At 44.0% G+C, this 20,977-nt stretch overlaps 1 protein-coding gene across 1 annotated transcript in view; it reads left to right on the forward strand.

Moving 5' to 3' along the window:
- The window catches only part of LOC126335948 (guanylate cyclase 32E-like), a 437,004-nt gene that overhangs the window by 40,057 nt on the left and 375,970 nt on the right, over positions 1-20,977 (forward strand). Inside the window, exon 5 of the mRNA XM_049999424.1 lies at positions 19,234-19,363. Within this exon, the coding sequence (XP_049855381.1) occupies positions 19,234-19,363 (130 nt within the window). The remainder of the gene's footprint in view (positions 1-19,233; positions 19,364-20,977) is intronic.

Consider the following 20,977-nt stretch of genomic DNA (forward strand, 5'->3'; position numbering starts at 1 on the left):
TGTTTTAATTGGTTCGCCGTCCGCATCTCGTGGTCGTGCGGTAGCGTTCTCGCTTCCCGCGCCCGGGTTCCCGGGTTAGATTCCCGGCGGGGTCACGGATTTTCTCTGCCTCGTGATGACTGGGTGCTGTGTGATGTCCTTAGGTTAGTTACGTTTAAGTAGTTCTAAGTTCTAGGGGACTGATGACCATAGAAGTTAAGTCCCATAGTGCTCAGAGCCAATTGGTTCGCCGTGATGAGAAAAAGCATTTCAATTGTTGCATGGACATTATCAGCGTTAATAAAGTAATTATACAGCAAGAGGCTACACAAATGAAGAAAATGGACTGTATTATTACGAAAGTAGGAATATCCTAAAAGAGTGTTATCATTAGATATATTTAATTTGTTGAAATGTGCTGCTGACAAAGGCAGATCTACTTTCATGACAAGGTTTTTCGAACTCCATCTCACAAAGCACACATGGCTAGCTTGTGCATTCCTGTCGCGCGCATTATCCTTCGCTGCTGACAATACACTGACCATTGTGTTGTGCGACAGATTAATTGTTTATTTTTCTCAATAACAACTATTTTATTCGCGATCACGCATTGACAGTTTGGCAAGCCCTAGGTGAGTAAACAGTATCTGGCATGTGCCTATCATTCCGCCTGAAGGAACGCTAGTCATTATTTTAATACTGCTCAGATCAAGAGAAGGAATAAAATCCTTTGCTAAGTTTCCATTCCAGTCGCTCAGTGTTAAAAATACGATGGGTTACGGGGATTCCGCCAAAATTCCAACAGAATTGCCAATCTGTTTTTGTGTCAGTTGTTAACCTTTTCTCATTCGAAGAAGCATCACCATTTATGAGTAAAGACTACATTTCTCTTGGTGACTAGTTTAATTGTACTTCCTTTGCCACAATGTAATTTGCCAAACTCATTAAACAAGTAATTGGCAATCACATGGCTCAACAGCTTACGAAAACTCTCATTCTATCGGTTTGCAGTAACATAAAAGAAGAATTTTTATGTTTATTTTCATACTAGGAAACTCTTGTTCCGCTAGCTGTTGATAACTCTTTAAAAAATACAGTCACTGGAGTGAAATAAATAAATAAAAAAAAGAAGTATAAGTAGTGATATATCGCCGTGTGATTAATTATTGGCAAAACACTCTCCTCCTTGTGTGCTATCATTCGCCAGACTTTCGTTTCGATGCCTCGAGCGGTTTAGGAGATAAGAGAGATTTTGCGATTATTTCATTCTCGCAGGCGTGAGATCTGAAGTGAGCACGCTACATGGGATCCATTTTCTCGAGATCGGAGGCAGATAGAGATATTCTCCCAAGTCTAAACAAAAATTCATGTTAGCTAAATTTCATACGCAGCAACATGTGATGTAATACGCACCAAACACAAAATCATAGCGACCCCTAATTTTCGTTGCAAACTTTTTGAGGTTTGCGTAGTGTCTTACTAAAATGTGTACATCACAATAAGAATGGTCATTAGCGAGGTGATGGGCACTTCGTCACGAAGCTGACATATAACACTACAAGTAAGCCAAAAATCATATATTTTCAGAGAATAGTTTGTGTAACATTGTTTGAGAAAGATAAGAGGTTGCGCTCGCTTTGGTTCAGTCAGCGCAGTTCGTCGCCAGTCGGCGCGTGCGAAGTATGGTGTACGCGTCGCAATATGCGTTTTACCCGCGCGACCCGTGCGGCACGTGCGTGTCGCGCTGTAGTGTCGTGTCACGTCACACGTGCTATACGCTTCTCAATTTGCGCCTAGCCTAAGTGCTGGCCAGGAGGCGCGCGCCGCCACAGCTTACGGCGCGATGGTGCAGAGACCTCTAGGGATCTTCGACGTCCATGACGTCTGGCGGGGGTTCAAATTCCGCGGCGCGCGGTACCAGAACAAGGTAGCTGGCCACAGCATGGGTGACGAGCAAACATTTCCGCCCCATAATTCCTTTTACACAATGTTCCGTTTATTAACCGAAATTCTCCTTTATTCAGTTCCTCCTTCTTCAGGGTTTCTATTATGCTTTTCAGGAGTGCTTATTCTTCTCTCTATTCGGTAGCAAAGTCATTAAATTCAGCGATGACTGAGATTTCATACATGCTGCGGTATTCCACTAACGCATTTCTGGAAAGGCAGTTGGGTCCTTTTGTTTGCGTCTGCAGTTGTGTACCACAATGACTTCGCACTCCTGAAACCTCTGTGCCCATCTCACCACTCGACCTGACGGTGCCTTCAGGCAAGTCGACCTGTGTAGAGACTGGTGGTGTGTCAGAATGGAGAACGGTTTGCCAAATAAATACGGCCGGAAGTTGTAGGCGGCCCAAATACCTGCAGAGTGCTGAGTTGTAGAGCAGTTCACCTCAGACTTGAATCATAATCTGCTAACATATCCTATCACCTTTACAGCACCTTCCAGAATTTGCAATAGAACTGCAGCAATACCAGAAACGCTTGTGTCGAGGTGAAGTTCTGCCTCAGCTTTCTCTTCATACAACGCCAAAACTGGAGACGTAACGCCTCCTTATGGACAAGAAAACAACCTTCATGATCCTCGTTCCTGGAATTTTGCATTAACCCGCAGTATTCATTACAAGGGACCTGCCTTGGTACAGAGGTGTGAGCACAAATCGGAAAAATTTGTCACATCACGGATGTAGTATCGAGTAAGAAAATCTGTGACCTTACTTTAGACCATGCCAGACGCCATCGCCATTAACAAGGTGCCCCAAAAATTTTATTTCTTTGCAAGAAACAGGCACTATTTCGAATTCAAATGTCTTCGAAAACGACAGTGTCGGACATATAGCAAGGACACGTCGTCCATTTAAGATGTCGAACAAGTTGCCCATTATAGGTTCGAAAGTGGCTGGAGTGTTAAACAGTCGAAACAACATACCTTTAAACTCATTGAGACCATCAGTAATTATGAAGTCAGCCCTGATAAACCTCGATTTCCCAGTAGCATGTCTGCATGTACATAGTCTAGAAATACTTTACTCCTTTCAAGCACTCGAGAGTGCCATCAGCGTGTAGCAATGTATAGACATCTTTCTTTGTGAATTTTTTCAGTCGTCGGTACTCGACGCAGAATAGGCCTGTACAGTCTTCCGTCTTAACAAGGACCACAAGAGAGGACCAAGGACTCCTGAAGGTGAAAGAATGCGATCGTAGTATCTTCTTCACTTTCTCCTGGGTTATCCATCATTTATCCAGCAATGCTCTATATGAACGCTGGCTAACTGATGGACGATCCCGAGTATTGACATTATATTTTACTTTGACCACTAGCGCGTCCACGAAACCGGATTAGCGCACACGACTGTGCTTCGCATCCTGAAGGAACGCCTGAGCATGCGAAAAATTGCATCACGATGGGTTCCGCATTACTTGAGGAAAATACAGAAATGGATGCGTTACGACGCTGCTCAGACGCACTTGGAGCGCTATGAGCGTGAAGGAGAGGCTTTCTTACGCCGTATCGTAACACTGGATGAGACATGGGCCACATCGTACGAGCCAAAACTGAAACGCCAATCCAGCGAATGGCGTCATTATGGGTCACGCGAAAGTCGAAAGTGCGTCAGAGCCCCAGTATGGTGAAAGTTATGGTGATTCTCGTGTACGACTGTGATGGTGTTATCCTAACGCATCACGTCCCTCCACGGCAGACCGTCAGTGCACAGTATTACTGTTCGTTTTTGGAGCATCACCTGCGACCAGCGAAAGAAGAAGCGACACTTTCTGCGCAACCCACCCATCATGTTGCACCACAATGCGCGGGCGCATACAGCGCAAGATGAGAATGGGAAGTACTGTACCAACCACCATACTCCCCGGACTTAAGTCCTTGTGACTTTGATTTGATTCCGAAGATGAAGGAACCACTTCGTGGCATTCGCTTCAGAACTGTTCCAGAGATTCGACAGGCAGTAGATCGCTCCATCCGCACCATCAACAGAACAGGCTCTACTAACTGTATACTACGCCTTCCACGTCGCTGCCAACGGGTTCTACACAATGCTGGTGACTACTTTAAAGGACAGTAACAGATACAAACATGTAACTCTATCGTGTCGGTTGTGAATAAATAGTTGCCCCTATTTAAGTTCCAATTCTCGTAGTTAATCTGAGCATCCCGACTGACAACTGGAACTCGTGTTACTGATGATGGCAGGATAACAAAGTCTTCAATGGGAAACAGCCGCCTGCAGAAATATTTGTTATGTGTGCTTGATGGAATAGCTTGTTAGTCCTGGGCTGTGATCTTCCACAGTCTCCTCCGAGAATACCATTATGAGTACATTCGTTTAAAGCGACAAATTCGAAGGGCTGTGTTTTGTCCCTGGTAGTTATTCTTAAAATAAATGTTCCTGTCGGTTGAGCATATTTCCCATTTGCGACTATCACCATAATCACAGCACATAGCCTTCTTGATCTGACGACGATAAGCATCTGACTTTACAGGAGAGGAAGCTGCTATGTCGACTAGCGCCCAGGCAGGTTGATCGTCAATGATGACGTCAGTGAGACTTCCTGATGTCTTGGTGATTGCTGTCCATGGAGGACTTGCATCTGTGGCGGCCTCACTTCAATAGACGGTCGCCTCGGTTACGCGAGATGACAGACACCGGCTACAGCGTGCTGGGAAGCGACCTCGTCAGGACTACGGTGACGGGCTTCGTCCGATAGGTCGCCTATAATCTTCTGCAGTTGACTGGCGTAAATGGAACTGTTGTGATTATTGATAACTGATAGCGTAGTAGTCGTCGAAAATTCGCCTTCTTTCTCTGCAGTAGGATACAACGTGTGCACAGTGGAAACAAACCGGCGTGTTGTCCTCTGTCCTCCGAAGTCTGTTCTTGTACGCGCTTCTTACTTGGCGTAGGAGTTGGTTGCACCTGCGGTGGTCGTTTGCTGGGTTGTTGTTTGACAGCGGCAGTGTAAGATCAAGTTGGCAGAGTCCATTGTTCCTTATATATTTGGGTGGTGGCGGTGATTAATGCTGAAGACGTACAGTCCTTCACCATCCTCTATTGCTTCCTGGTGTATGGGATCGACGTTCATGGAGGTCACCATTCATGTACTTGGCCCGACAGTTCTGAGTGCCATAAAATGCTGCATCTGTTATCTCACAGCCTGTCGTATGAGAGAGGCGAGGTCGTGGTAGTCTTCCACAATTGCCACAGGGACCACATTTGGAAGCCGGTCATAATCATTTCGTACGATTATTTTCTGTTGCACTTTCCCTGTGCACTGGCATCACTTGATAAATTCTTCTACTTTTGTGACACCCTTTAGAAAAAGAACTTGTTTACATGTCTTCTGCAGCTCCTTTCATTAAGTGTGAGTTTTTGTCAGCTTCGCTGCTGACAGTCGTCTAACATTTTCTTTAGTTCGACCTGGAATTTGTCCGATCTATTGAGATTCTCTTAATTGTTATCCAACCATTGGTGGACTGTGTTGTCTAAATAAAAACATACATTTGCCACACACATCATGTGTCTTCTCAGCTGTTGAATTTGGCAGTTCAGTTGAATCCTTTCATCCATTTCGTTGGGTCCTGACCAGTGCTTCAGAAAGCGATAATGAATTACTAGTGTGCAGCTAACTTACCGCTGTTTTGGATTCCATTAGTTTCCTGGATATACGGATCTTATGAACGAAGTACTGCTTGTATTCTGGTTCCTGTCCATGTAGGCGATGGCTTCGATGTTGCCTAATTGATGCCAAAGTATATAGATGTTTGGAAGTGCTCGGCGTTTCCACCGAGCAATGTCACGTCGGAAGCACACTCAAGTCAAAATCTGGAAGCAGGGTCGTCAATGAAATATAACACCGATCACTAAAAGCACGTTTATTACGAATACCAACATACAGCCGGAACAGAAGTGAACTCCTGGACCTTCGTCATTATGGAAATGCCTGCCACGCAATAGTTACTTTATCCGTCGAAAGAGGAAGAAGTCAGTGAGTGCTATGTCAGGAGACAATATGAGGAGCGAGCGAAACTTTTATAGTCCAAACGAGCAGTGTGTGAAGCTTCATACATACAAATCTCTAGTAACTCATAAGCCATTTTCAGAGGTATAATACCATTTTATAGCACATAACTGGTCAAAATTATCTGAATTTATGGTGAATGTCACACAATTGCGTCATGAACAACAGAAATGAATGCAGAGCGGTTCCAGGTAAACAGTGTCTAACTCATCCCATACTCTTTAACACCATGAAAAGACTTCGTGAAGTTGGAAGTATGTATAGGAAGGAAGACTTCTAGCAATGAAGCTTCAGAAGTAGCAGTTTTTACAACAGATGAAATAAGTCCGCTCGTCAGTTCTCGTCAAATACTAAGACAAGTTAGTATCAGCCAAAAAAAGCGTTCTCTATACTCTCCATATAGTAGATAGACGAAAATGTGGAAACAGCATCAACATATTACCACGCCTGATACGGTGTAGTGGGGTGTAGAAAAACCGTTGGCATTCGAAACAGCGTCCATTCGTCTTGGAATGGATAAATACAGGTCCTGCATGGTTTTCAAGGCAATTTTATAGCATTCCTCCTGCAAAATAGTGCAAAGTTCATGTAACGATGATGGATGTGGATAATGATCGTGCTGCCTTCCCTCCAAACTCCGCCCGAACAGGCCTTGAAGCCCCAACGGTACCGATCGGCTGCCGCGTCGTCCTCAGCCCATAGTCGTGACTGGATGCGGATATGGAGGGACATGTGGCCAGCACACCGCTCTCCCGGCTGTTGTCAATTTTCGTGTCCATAGGTGCTACTTCTCAATCAATTACCTCCTCAATTCACCTCGCAAGGACTGAGTGAACCCCACTTGCCAACAGCGCTCGGCAGCTAGCCAAGTCGGACAAGGGTTGATTTCCGTGATCCGACGGGAAACGGTGTTACCACTGCAGGAAGGCCTTTGGCAGAGTGGACCACAAAGACTCACTTCTGCATCACGTTTTCCTGTTAAAGGCTTTTGGATCACTGATGAGTGGTTTTGAAATTCCAACTCGCTCTGTAATTCCCAGCTTACGGAGCTCCCTTCTTGTTGTTTTGATGGTGACAGGGCTCGCGAGTGAGATATTCACTCGTGCAGTGACTTTCACAGCTGTCGTTCTCTTATGTTTCGTCACAGTGCTCTTCAGTGACCATTTGTCACGGTCGGTCAACAAGTACTTCCGTCCGCGTTGTGACTTGGTGGATAATGTTTTCCTGTTTTCCATATATGCGTTATAGACTTTCGATATCGTGCCTCTTGATACAAGAAACACTTTGATTACCTTGGCTATGGAAGCATCCACCATATTATCACCATCAATTTTCCCTTGTTCAAATTCTCTTAGCTCTCGTATAACGCAGCCACAACCACACAGAACTTTGTTCTGACCACGACTGACAACTACAACCCACTGAAGACATTGTATAAGTGCAGTTGGTGGGCAAATACAAGATCGCCACCTACAGAATTGGCTAGCATCTGCATTTATATTCAAGTATGCATTTCTCTATCTTTCAATATTTTTCTCCATCTCCTACAGATGAAAATGTTGGGGGTTTCACTTTGTATAAGGCTCCATGAATGCAGAAATCTTGCTTGATATTCTGAATACAAGAAAGGGCGCCGCTCGCTGGCTTCTCCTAATACTCACTCACATTCAGACAGCCCGCCGACCCGAGTCATCAGCGGAAAAAATGAAGCTCTGTCAGACCAATCCAAATTACTTCTTTAGCCGCTTAATCAATGCCAGAGCAAAGTAAACCATGGGAACATGTGGATTCACCAGCGTCGATTAAGACGAAGACCCAACAAGTTTTAAACTGCCGTGATGTGGTGTTAACAGATTATGCTCGTAAGTGGTAAACCTTGACAGGGGCACAGTACCAAAATCTCCTAAGGACGTTAGGGCGACGTGTCGAAAAGAAATGCCACGGGAAGCTCCCCAAGGAGTTGTTTATGCTTCACGACAATGCTCCACATCATTCTTCATCTGTAGTCAGTCCACATGTTCCCATCGATTTCTTTGCTCCTTTGCCTCTGAGAATGATTCAGCGGCTAAAGAAGCCATTTGGTATGGTCTGATATAGATTCAACATTTCCGCTCATGCTTTTGGTCGGCGGGCTTTCTGAATGTGTGTGAGCAGTAATGGAACCCAATGGGGGTCGCTCGTAGTCATGTTTCTCGATTTCCCTACAGCTTGGACCCTACCACATCTTCTTATGCCTGTGTTTCGGAGTTACCTATGGTGGTGCCCGGGCACACACAATTCCAAAGGCTAATGCCTTGTCGATGCAACTCCTCTCTTCTGTCATTGGCTGTTCGTTTCAGTTACATGTAATATACCGAGGACGTGCTGAAAAGTAAGGCCTCCGAATTTGCTTACAGCAATTTAAATAAAACAAAACGTTATTAACATTCTACATCTTTGTTCTTCATGTCTATATATTTATTTCCCAACATAGCCACCCTGGCGACGAACACATTTCTCCCGACGGGAGCCCAGTTTTTTATGCTTCACTGTAAAATGTTTGACTCTGTAGACGGTCCCACAACCTCACTTACGCCTGCACCGCTTCATCAGTATCAAAGCGAAGTGCTCGAATGTGTTCTCTCAGTTTTGAAAGCAGATGAAAATTGGATGGGGCCAAGTCGAGACTGTATGAAAGATGGTCGACGACAGCGAACCCAAGGCATTGGATTATTGCAGACGCACCGCTCGAGTGTGGCCTCGCATTGTCATGTTGAAGGAGAGGGCGCTTCATGTGTGGATGAACTCTCCGAATTCGGTACTCGATTACAGCATACTGTCTCTTACTCGCCGGCACAGTTACGCTACACACTTCAATGTTACACGTTACAACTCTGAGCCCTTAAGTGACCGAGGGATTCAAAAATAAATACACGAAGAACAAAGATATAGAAAGTTAATAACGTTTGTTTTATTTAAAAGGCTTTAAGAGCTTTCACATAAAAATTCGAAGACTACTTTGCAGCATGCCCCTCCTACCGTTCTACCCTCTCCTTGATGTCTTCCAAATACACTAGTGTCCAAAATTAAAGCAACAAATGGAACTTTTGCGAGGTTGCTTTCATTTCGCCACAAAACAGTATAAACAGGTGATAGTGAAGTAGAAAGCATGTAAAGAATACAGAACGTAAATAACTGCAACTTGCGTAACGGTAGACAAAAATGTTCTTCGTTTTTTCCAACTTAACGGATTTTCACACGTTCCGGCAGCTAGTTAATGTGCTCAGTATGGGGTGTGACCACCTCTGGCAGCAATACAGGCCTCACAAGGACGGGTTGTGCTGTGAATGATGTCATCAGTCTCATATGAGGCAATAACTCCCATTCTTCCTGCAGAGCTGCTCACAGTCTTGGAGAGTTGTTGGTGAATAATGATGTGATGCGAGCCGCCTACCTAGTGCATCCCAGACATGCTCTATGGAATTCAAATCAGTAGAGTGAGAGGCCACTTCATTCGTTCAGTATCTTCCGATTTCTAGAAAACATCAGCCACCTGTACTCTGTGACGTCGAGCATTATCGCCCATCATAACCAAGTCTGTGCCCACAGCTACTCGCAACAACGGCAAATGGAGTCCCAAGACATCGTCACAATACCTTGCGGCAATTAAACATTGTCGATTCGCCCCTAAAATTTCATGAAGAGGAGTTCGAGTGGTTAGCGCAATCCCTGCCCAAACCATTAGGGATCCTCCTCGATATCGGCCCCCTCACACAATGTTTGGGTCCCGAAATTGTGTTCCACGTTCCCTCCAGACGCGATTCCCTTGAGAACTACTCTTCAACCTAATTCCCGACTCATCTGCGAAAACAACATTGTCCCACAGTTCGGCCACACATGTGGCATGTTTATGGCGCCGGTCTATACATTCCTTTCTGTGACGCGTCAGAGGTAGACATACAACAGGTCTACTAGGATAAAGGCCACTCTGCCGAAGTCTTCGGCACACCTTTTGCCTCGATACGTCCAGTGCATGCTGCGAGCTCATATGCCAACTGCCAGGCAGTGCTAAGGAGGTACTATCGGCCCCTTACAGCCAAATAACGGTCCTCTCTTCTCAAATCACACGTGATCGGCTCTGGCGGGATACAGTACACAATGTCGCCACATCCGGGAAACAACAGAACGATTCACAGTAACCCATTGGCCCACATCAGTTTGCAACTGTACTGCTTCCTTTCTTTTCCTGACCCTCCACCGCAGAGAGTTCACAGCGACTGTGTATGTGGGGCTATTCGGTAAACACTACGTCGTTTCGTAAGTGCCCTGACATCATCGCTGGCATGGTTGTCCGTTTCAGAACATGATCGTACAGACACCTGGTTGACAGTTTGTATGACTGTTTCGTGAATTAGACACAGGACGGGAAAACAGCGGTTTTTTGCTTTCATTTTGAACACCGGCGTATTTCATACTACGCCTCTCTCTTCCTTCCTTTCCCAGCACTTTTAGAATGTTAATGATAAACGTGTGTCTCGCCACATGTCCAATTAATTTTTTCTCTCTTCTCTGTATCTTTCAATAATCTTCGCTCCTCATTCAGTTCCTCCAGGTTGTTTGTTCTTTCAGTCCAGCTCGTTCTTGTCTATTTTCCGCCATATCCACGTTTCAGCACCTTCAAGCCGATTTCCTTCCAAATTAGCCTGAGTACAACTTTCAGTTCCATATAAATGGTTTTGTAAAGAATTTTCTGTCATCTGTATCCATACCTGCTTTTAAAATTGTTTTTCTTACTCGTAAATGCATGTTTTGCCAATACAGTCTTTCTCTTCACTTCCATTAAGCATCTATTGTCGTCTTTGATTAGTCTATTGACATAACAAATTTGTTTCACCTGATCAATTCTGACGTCATCAATTTTTTTATATTGGTTTTCATTCCTCCCATATTTTTCCGTAATAATAATGAGCGTATGGCATTGGTGGCCGGGAGACCCCTCGCGGGGAGGTTCGGCTGCCGCTCCACAAGTTCTTTAACGCCACTACGGCGGCTTGCGAGTGAATGAGGATGAAATACACACAACACTCAGTCATCTCGAGGCAGAGAAAATCCCTGGCCCCACCGGGAATCGAACCCGGGACCCCGTGCGCGGGAAGCGAGAACGCTACCGCAAGACCACGAGCCGCGGATATATTTTTCCGTACTATCATTTCTTTCGCTTCTCGTTTTTTCGCTTTTAATTCCCACAGCGCTCTCAACATTTTAAGAATCTACATAAAAATAATATATCTCCTTTAGGATTCGTCTCAATACCACAGGAATGCGAACCAATTTATCCTCCTTACGTGTACCGAGCAACTGAGCGGTTCAAAGGCGAAAAAGTGGCTCCTCGCAGCATCATAGCATTTAAGTCTCGTATTCTAACTTCTTTAGTATCGGATATCCCTATGGTTATGGTTTCTACATCGTCGATTCCTTGGCAACAACCCTCTCAGTTGCCACTTATTTGCGTGACGTGAGCCGCGCTAATTTGCTTCTCAGGAATACCACGTTTCCCTTTTCAAAATTGCCTTTGCTGTACTCTGACGTTCGGTAGTACGTGCCTGTAAACGAACCACGTTGTGCAGTATGTTCCTGTGAATGAACCACGCTCGTTGATACCCTGCCAAGCGTTTTTTATCGGATCGCCGAATAACTCTTTTCAGTCTCTTTTTAGTTTCGCATGTCTACCACTTGGACATGCGTTACTTGTTCCATTTTCTCTTCCCATTCTGTAGTAATACACTGTATATCGCGACTCTTGTCTATTTCTACATGTACTTCCCTTACAACCACGTCCTGAAGCCTGCTTTTGATCACGCGGAGTTATGAATTTTTCTACTCGCATCGTTAGCGTATCTGTTGTATCATTCATACTTTTATTACTGCCATATATCAGTTTGAACATCACAGTCATGTGCACCCTCCTACCCTACAGGGTTTAAGCAACTTTAGCCTTAATTTGCTGCACACTATAATCAAAAAAGGAATGGGCCATGTGACTGGGACAATATACTCCTTCCTTGCCTACTTGCTACCGGAGTTGCCTGTATTAAAAGCCATTCGTGTGCACCCACTATGCCATCGCAATTTTCAAACATCTGTCGCTTTTTTTACCATTCCTTATTTCCAGTCCTGACATGACAGACACACAGCCAGACCGCCTCGCTTTATTCATCGCAAGTCCATTGCACTTGAGTATTAATAACACCACATTAAGCGGTCATCGTTAGGCTTACAATAACAGCTCCAACACAGTAAAAAAATGAAAATCTTTGTAATCAACGGCTGTCTTCCAAATCGATAAACAAAAACTATGTATTAGGTTGATGCCTAATATGTTCGTATCGTATTTGTCTTGCATGTCGGTATTCCGGTTGCTTCGAGTTTTGTATCGATTGTCATTTTTTATTTGTAGTTCACTGTTGCTACTTGAGTTTACATTTTGTCATTTGGAAATAGTGTGTGTAGCAGTGGACGCTAGAAAATGAAGTGGAGAAACTGGAACATTTCCGACGTATTCTTCTGTCTGAGATCAATAGAGGGGTGACAGACCTGGAGGCAGCCAGAAATATTTTCGCTGTGTAGGGGCATACTGCCATTGGACAGAGCATGACAAAAAACGTTTTTTTCGTTTTAAGGGGGAACATTAAGACATTAGTGACTCTCCACGTTCAGTGGTTTAGTGAAGGTCGTTTAAACGCATTAATCCACAATCATGTATGCCAGTGCACCCAAGAACTGGCAAATGTGATGAACTGTGGTCACTCCACCATTGTGCGATATTAGCGTGCAGTGGGGAAGGTTCAAAAATGTTCTACACCAAAATTATAAAAATCAGCTGGTGGCCATATGGGTGCATCTGCTTGCTCATCATCACTTGTCTCATAAACAACACCGACCATTCCTATCCTGTATCGTTACTGGTGACGATAAATTGTCTTTATCCTGTGTGAAGAGATGCTACCCCACGATAATGGCCATTCTACTAGACAGATAGAAAACACCACTTTATTCTCCTGATTTTGTGCCCTCATATATTCACCTTTTCCGCTGTAGCGAATAACGTCAAGAACTTCCTTCCCGGAAGAAAACACGCTCCCAACAAGGGTCGACGAGTTCTTGGCCTCAAAACCACGTGATTTCCACAGTCGCTTAATCGGAAGTTACCCAGCGTTGGAAGAATGTTGTAACTAGTGAAGGAGAACATATTACTGATGATTACAGCCTCTGTTATGTGCATCTGTTATGAAACTTCCTGGCAGATTAAAACTGTGTGCCGGACCGAGACTCGAACTCGGGACCTTTGCTTTTTGCGGGCAACTACTCTACCAACTCAGCTACCCAAGCGCGACTCATGAAATGTCCTTACAGATTTACTTTCGCCAGTACGTCGTCTTCTACATTCCAAACTTCACAGAAGCTCTCCTGCGAATCAAGTTGCTATGAAGTGTGGAAGGTAGGAGACGAGGTACTGGCGGAAGTAAACCTGTGAGGATGGGTCGTGAGTCGTGCTTGCGTAGCTCAGTTGGTAGGGCACTTGTCCGCAAAAGGCAAAAGTCTTGAGTTCAAGTCTCGCTCCGGCACATAGTTTTAATCTGCAAGGAAGTTTCGTATCAGTGCACACTCCGCTGCAAAGTGAAAATTTCATTGTGTATCTGTTATGATAACTGAACTTATGAAATGAAAGCTACAAACTTGTGTCCTGTGGTATGTCAAGCATATTCGTTCAAAAAGTACGCCAGAGCAGAAGTGAGTTGCAACAGAGCCAGCCGTAAGCAGGCAAAAGTGTTATACATGTTGTTGTTGTTGTCTTCAGTCCTGAGACTGGTTTGATGGAGCTCTCCATGCTACTCTACCCTGTGCAAGCCTCTTCATCTCCCATTATCTACTGCAACCTACATCCTTCTGAATCTGCTTAGTGTAGTCATCTCCTGGTCTCCCTCTACGATTTTTACCCTCCACGCTGCCCTCCAATACTAAATTGGTGATCCCTTGATGCCTCAGAACATGTCCTACCAACCGATCCCTTCTTCTGGTCAAGTTGTGCCACAAACTTCTCTTCTCCCCAATCCTATTCAATACTTCCTCATTAGTTATGTGATCTACCCATCTAATCTTCAGCATTCTTCTGTAGCACCACATTTCGAAAGCTTCTATTCTCTTCTTGTCCAAACTATTTATCGTCCATGTTTCACTTCCATACATGGCTACACTCCATACAAATACTTTCAGAAAAGACTTCCTGTCACCTAAATCTATACTCGATGTTAACAAATTGCTCTTCTTCAGAAACGCTTTCCTTGGCATGACCAGTCTACATTTTATATCCTCTCTACTTCGACCATCATCAGTTATTTTGCTCCCCAAATAGAAAAAACTCCTTTACTACTATAAGTGTCTCATTTCCTAATCTAATTCCCTCAGCATCACCCAACTTAATTCTACTACATTCCATTACCCTTGTTTTGCTTTTGTTTATGTTCATCTTATATACTCCTCTCAAGACACTGTCCATTCCATTCAACTGCTCTTCCAAGTCCTTTGCTGACAAAATTACTATGTCATCGGCGGACCTCAAAGTTTTTATTTCTTCTCCATGGATTTTAATACCTACTCCGAATTTTTCTTTTGTTTCCTTTACTGCTTGCTCAATATATAGACTGAATAACATCGGGGAGATGCTACAACCCTGTCTTACTCCCTTCCCAACCGCTGCTTCCCTTTCATGTCCCTTGACTCTGATAACTGCCATTTGGTTTCTGTACAAATTGTAAATAGCCTTTCGCTCCCTGTATTTTACCCCTGCCACCTTCATAATTTGAAAGAGAGTATTCCAGTCAACATTGTCAAAAGCTTTCTCTAAGTCTACAAATGCTAGAAACGTAGGTTTGCCTTTCCTTAATCTTTCTTCTAAGATAAGTCGTAGAGTCAGTATTGCCTCACGTGTTCCATTATTTCTACGGAATCCAAACTGATCTTCCCCGAGGTCGGCTTCTACTAGTTTTTCCATTCGTCTGTAAAGAATTCGTGTTAGTATTTTGCAGCTGTGACTTATTAAACTGATAGTTCGATAATTTTCACATCTGTCAACACCAGCTTTCTTTGGGATTGGAATTATTATATTCTTCTTGAAGTCTGAGGGTATTTCGCCTGTTTCATACATCTTGCTCACCAGATGGTAGAGTTTTGTCAGGACTGGCTCTCCCAAGGCCTTTATTAGTTCCAATGGAATGTTGCCTAATCCGGGGGCCTTTTTTCGACTCAGGTCTTTCAGTGCTCTGTCAAACTCTTCACGCAGTATCGTATCTCCCATTTCATCTTCATCTACGCCAGAGCAGAAGTGAGTTGCAACAGAGCCAGCCGCAGGCAGGCAAAAGTGTTATGCATTGCGAAGCAAAACACGGCCAACAGGCATTGCAAAGCGGAGCAATCTTGGCGCGTTATAGCAATAAGACTCTGAAATAAGCTTGCAGAAATACAGAAGCCTTTTCTCACTTACCACCACAGGGTAATGTAGAGTACAGGCCTTAAGACCTAAACAAATATAGTTTGGAGTGTGTAAGTCCTCAGCCGTTCGTGTACTAAAATATTCTCGTCTCAGTATCACAGCTTGCATCACAAGTCTGTGACATCCGGAGTGGCATTCCAGTATGCACTACAGGGTCTGCTGTTGGACCACAGGACAGGCAGCCTGCCCTGAGCCACGAGAGCAGCAGGCACCGGAGCAGAGAGCTGCCCGCTCGCTGAAGAGAGGTCACGGCACCTCTGCAGTATCACCTGCTGTACTGCCGCTCTGTCATCACTGTCCAATTGGAGAAGTTGCTGACAGAGACATTCGAGTGACGCTATGCTCGGCCTCGCTTTTTGTGCTGTCAGCTGTACTGGGTGTCTACTGTTTCACATGAGAGGCAACTGGCTGTTCCTGATGTACTACTGCCAAGGGCTGGAATAAAGAAGTTAATTAAACACATCTACTGTCATCATCATGTCTCATTTTACTCTCCACGCGTGACAATCCATGGTTTCATTTAACAGCACCGAGTTAATGCATCATGCTCTAAGCATAAGAAAATAAAGTTCATAATAAACATTAGTCACAAAATGTGACATTGTTGTCTGTATTACTAGATGGTCGCCTAGTCGTCCAGTCTTAATTGCAGGTTGCCTGTCTACCAGCTTCCAGGGTAACAAAAATTTGATTTTCAGTTCCTATAATTATTGATCGATTTTAAGAATTAGTCTGCCATTAAGAGGTGTACTCTTATGTTAAAGGTTTAACACAGTAAGCTAAATTATGGAAGTTAGAAATTGTGTTTATGTCTTGAGGTAGTATGCAAATTACCCAGACTACATTAATCCAATTTTTGACACTGGGAGCATTTAGCGACTTTCAACAAACTTTACACATAATTTCAAAAGTTTTACTGAAACTCTTCCTTGCTGCACCGCCGAAAAAATAATGAAAGAAAAATGTTTTTTGCTTACTACATTTTCCTTGTTCATGTAGTAACACTTCATCAGGTATGACGATTTAATTTGTTACTTCTTTATCACTAACTCCACTCACAGCTTATTTTGCAGACAGTAACCACATATATTGTTGCGAGTACCCGCAAAATTATACCATTGTATGGTACAAAAGTCAGGTGATATTATGTGATAGACACTGATATGCGTTAAATGGATGTTGAACATTAGAGTTAGAGTCTTTAAAGAAGTGGTAGTGGAGGGCTACTGATACAGCACTAATCGGCACACAAAAGTAGTTAAGAAAAGTAAGTCCAAGCAAAGAATTAAACATCACCAAGCAACCATATGCTCTAAAAATGAAAACTACGCAGACCTACATCATTTTTAGTCTGTCTATCCACTGATACAAGAACAAATTTCAGAACATGGAAATACTCTAAAGTTCTGTATCAGGTCTTACATAAGCTGTTGTATATATTCCATCATAATTTCAAGAATTTAAAAAACACGCAAGAGGAGATAGTTACTGAGAAAATAAACAGGTGTTTGTAAAATGACATATCAGAGAAGTTACTTGTTCTATTACTCTGACTGACAAAACACGAGGAGCCATAACGCATCAGACTATAAATTTGGTGTCTGTTTCATTTATTTGATCAATCTACATTACGAAGACATGAATTTCACATACGACAAAAAAACACTGAGTAATTTCGTATTCATAAAAGTTCACAAGAATTTATTTGAATGCACGCCACAAAGCGTAAATCTCAGAGAGTCACAGTTATAAGAAAAACCTATAATTAAGAAAACAATATAACTTCATTAATAGTCAAAAATTATTTGTAGATTTACTCATGATAACTGAAACAAGCAGCATAGGCAGCGAAAAATGCAGCTCAATACCAGTTCAGTCGCTCTTATAAAGCGGCTAAAATCGTTATATTTAAACCAGTGAAAATATCTCTCAATCAAAAGTAAAATCTGTTGGTTGACACTGACGGTACCATTAAAATCCCAGAATTTTCCTGCAAAGACTTCCTAGTTTCTCTCTGTAAACAGCAACAGCAAAATTCAACTCCAATACAATTAACGTCGTGTTACTGGGTCTGTTGATACGCTATGTCAGATTGCCTCCGACCTCCGCACTTTTCTGGTGCAACTGTTCTTCGTTAATACTTTTAACATCTTCTTCAAGTCAGATTACGAAACAGATTTCTTTTCTCCCCATTTCTATTTAGTTCTTCCTCATTAGATACATAATCTACCCAACTAATCTTCTGCATTCTTCTGTAGCACCATAGCACCACATTTACTGTTCGTCGTGCATGGTTCACTACCATATGGCTACTCTCCACACAAATACTTTCAGAAAAGATTTCCTAACTGTTAAACCCGAATTCGATGTGAACTAGTTTCTCTTCTTTAGAAATGCTGCTCTTGCCATTGCCGGTCTAATTCTATATCCTCCCTACTTCAGTCATTATCAGTTATTTTGATGCCCAAATAGCAAAACTCATCTACTACTTTCAGTGTCTCGTTTCCTAAGCGAATTCGCTCAGCATACCTGATTTAATTCGACTACATTCAGTTATTCTCGTTCTCCTTCTGTTGATGTTCATTTTAAATCCTCCTCTCAAGACACAGTCCGTTGCTGTCCCTGACAGGATTACAACGTCCTCGGAAAACCTCGAAGTTTTTACTTAAAAAATTGTTCAAATGGCTCTGAGCACTATGGGGCTTAACATCTGAGGTCATCAGTCCCCTAGAACTTCGAACTACTTAAACCTAACTAACCTAAGGACATCACACACATCCATGCCCAAGGCAGGATTCGAACCTGCGACCGTAGCGGTATCGCGGTTCCCGGCTGTAACGCCTGGAACTGCTCAGTCACTCCGGCCGGCTTTTATTCCTTCTCCCTGAAATTTAATTCCTACTTCAATTTTTTCTTTAGTTTTCTATACTACATGCTGAATATGCAGATTGAATAACATCAGGGATAGGCTACAAACCTGTCTCACTCCCTTCTCAACCACTGCTTCCCTATCATGCCCCCTCGACTCTTATAACTGCCATCTGGTTGCGTACAAGCTGTAGACAACCTTTCGCTCCCTGCATTTTACCCCTGCTACCCCCAAAATTTCAAATAGAGTACGCCACTCAACTTTGCCAGAAGCTTTAATAAGTATACAAACGCTGTAAATGTAGTTTTGCCTTTCCTTAATCTATCTTTTTAGAGTATTGGTGAGATCAGTATTGGGACGAGCGGGACGCACAGTTTAGTGCAGCTGGCAGCAGCTAGATGTCCAGCTTAGTCCAGCCAGCGGCCTTTTCACTGAGACAGTGTTCTTCTGTGACTAACTCTGGAAAAACTGTATGCGTGCGGAAGAAGTCATTGTTGTTATAGCCCCGGCGTTGTGTCACGGCGGTTTACGCTGCACGGACATGAGTGCACTTAACTGATAGCGACACTACTCATTTTGAGTGCGTATGAGATGTAGTCGGAGCAGATATGCACCCTGCGTACATACCTCCGACCAATCTCCTTCAGTTTTGAACGACACTGAAATATCATTGCTCTATATTAGAAGAATAATCGGCAGAACTTTTAGTTTCCACACATTTCTACGCTTTTTCGTGTTTCATACTGAAATCTTCAGTTTTCTTTCAGTGCAGTATCGCCTGCATCCGTGCACTGTGCAACGACCTAACGTGGGAGTCTGGTTGCAGGAGCTGGCCGCAGTCCACGGGCTCCAGCTGACTGACACGTGCCTCTTCTCAGAGCGGGACTACGTCTCCATGAAGCCTTCAATACAGGAGATGGACCGCATCGTGGCTGACACCTTCCAGAGGACTAGAGGTACGGGCGGATCGCTACTATAGTCCCCTAATCCCTATAAGACATGTGCTCTACAAGTTAGCAAACTTTGTGGGTTTGGTGCAGCTGTACTAATAATGGAAATAGCCATAAAACAGGGTCTTCACTATGGTCGTATCTGCATTCTCACCTTTCCTTAAGAGTAATATTCTAGTGGAAGAGTCCTAGGACCACATGTAGCATAGTTAGCCAATTCACACATACACAACACAGTCTTCCTGCGTTAATAAAACAAATAAAATTTGAAATAAATGTACATTTTGTTGGTTGGTATCCTGGACTCGTCGGTACTGAGGGAAAAGTCCAAACTCGTCTATTACACGTCAATATACAGTCATGCTCATAAATTAAGGACAACGCTAATACATGGTGAAACAACGGTTTGCAGTTTTAAATCACCTCAGGGTATGACCATGTGGTGCACTTGACGTGCGGTTGTCGCACGGGGGCGCTGGCAGCAGCCCACATACGCAGAGGTGTGTTGGTGAGTGTCAGAATACGGTGCAGGGAGTAAGTGTGCAATCGTCTTCAGACGTGCTGATGGTGACTGTGTGTTGAAAATGGCTCAAAGAACACATATTGATGGCGTTATGAAGGGTGGAATACTAGGGCGACTGGAGGCTGGTCAAACACAGCAGGTCGTAGCATGCGCCCTCCGTGTGCCATAAAGTGTGATCTCACGATTATGGAAACGATTCCACCAGACAGGAAATGTGTCCAGGCGCTACAGTACGGGACGTCCACAGTGTACAACACCACAACAAGACCGATATTTCACCATCAATGCCCGCAGACGGCCACGGAGTACTGCAGGCAGTCTTACTCGGGACCTTACTGCAGCCACTGGAGCAGTTGTCTCCAGACACACAGTCTACAGACGACTGAACAGACATGGTTTATTCGCCCTGAGACCTGCAAGGTGCATTCTACTGACCCCTGGTCACAGGAGAGCTCGTAAATCCTGGTGTCAAGAACGCAGTACATGGTCACTGAAACAGTGGTCCCAGTTTATGTACAGGGACGAGTCCAGGTATAGTCTGAACAGTGCTTCTCGCCGGGTTTTCACCTGGCGTGAACCAGGAACCCCGGCGTGAACCAGGAACGAGATACCAACCCCTTAATGTCCTTGAAAGGGACCTGTATAGAGATCGTGGTTTGATGGTGTGAAGTGAGATTATGATTGGTGCAAGTACACCCCTGCATGTCTTTGACAGAGGAACTGTAACAGGTCAGGTGTATCGGGACGTCATTTTCCACCAGTATGTCAGCCTTTTCAGGGGTGCAGTGATAACGCATGGTCCCACCGACCTGCCATCGTCGAGGAGTGCCTTGAAATACAAGATATCAGGCGAATGGAGTAGCCTGCCTGTTCTCCAGGCCTAAACCCCATGGATCACGTGTGGGATGCTTTCGGTCGACGTATCACTGCATGTCTTCAAACCCCAACGACTCTTCACGAGCTCCGACAGGCACTGGTGCAAGAATGGGAGGCTATACCCCAGCAGCTGCTCGACGACCTGATCTAGAGTATGCCAACCCGTTATGGGGCCTGTGTACGTGTGCAGGGTGATCATATCCCATATTGATGTGGAACCA

Source organism: Schistocerca gregaria, chromosome 2, assembly GCF_023897955.1.
Source record: "Schistocerca gregaria isolate iqSchGreg1 chromosome 2, iqSchGreg1.2, whole genome shotgun sequence".
Classification (NCBI taxonomy): domain Eukaryota; kingdom Metazoa; phylum Arthropoda; class Insecta; order Orthoptera; family Acrididae; genus Schistocerca; species Schistocerca gregaria.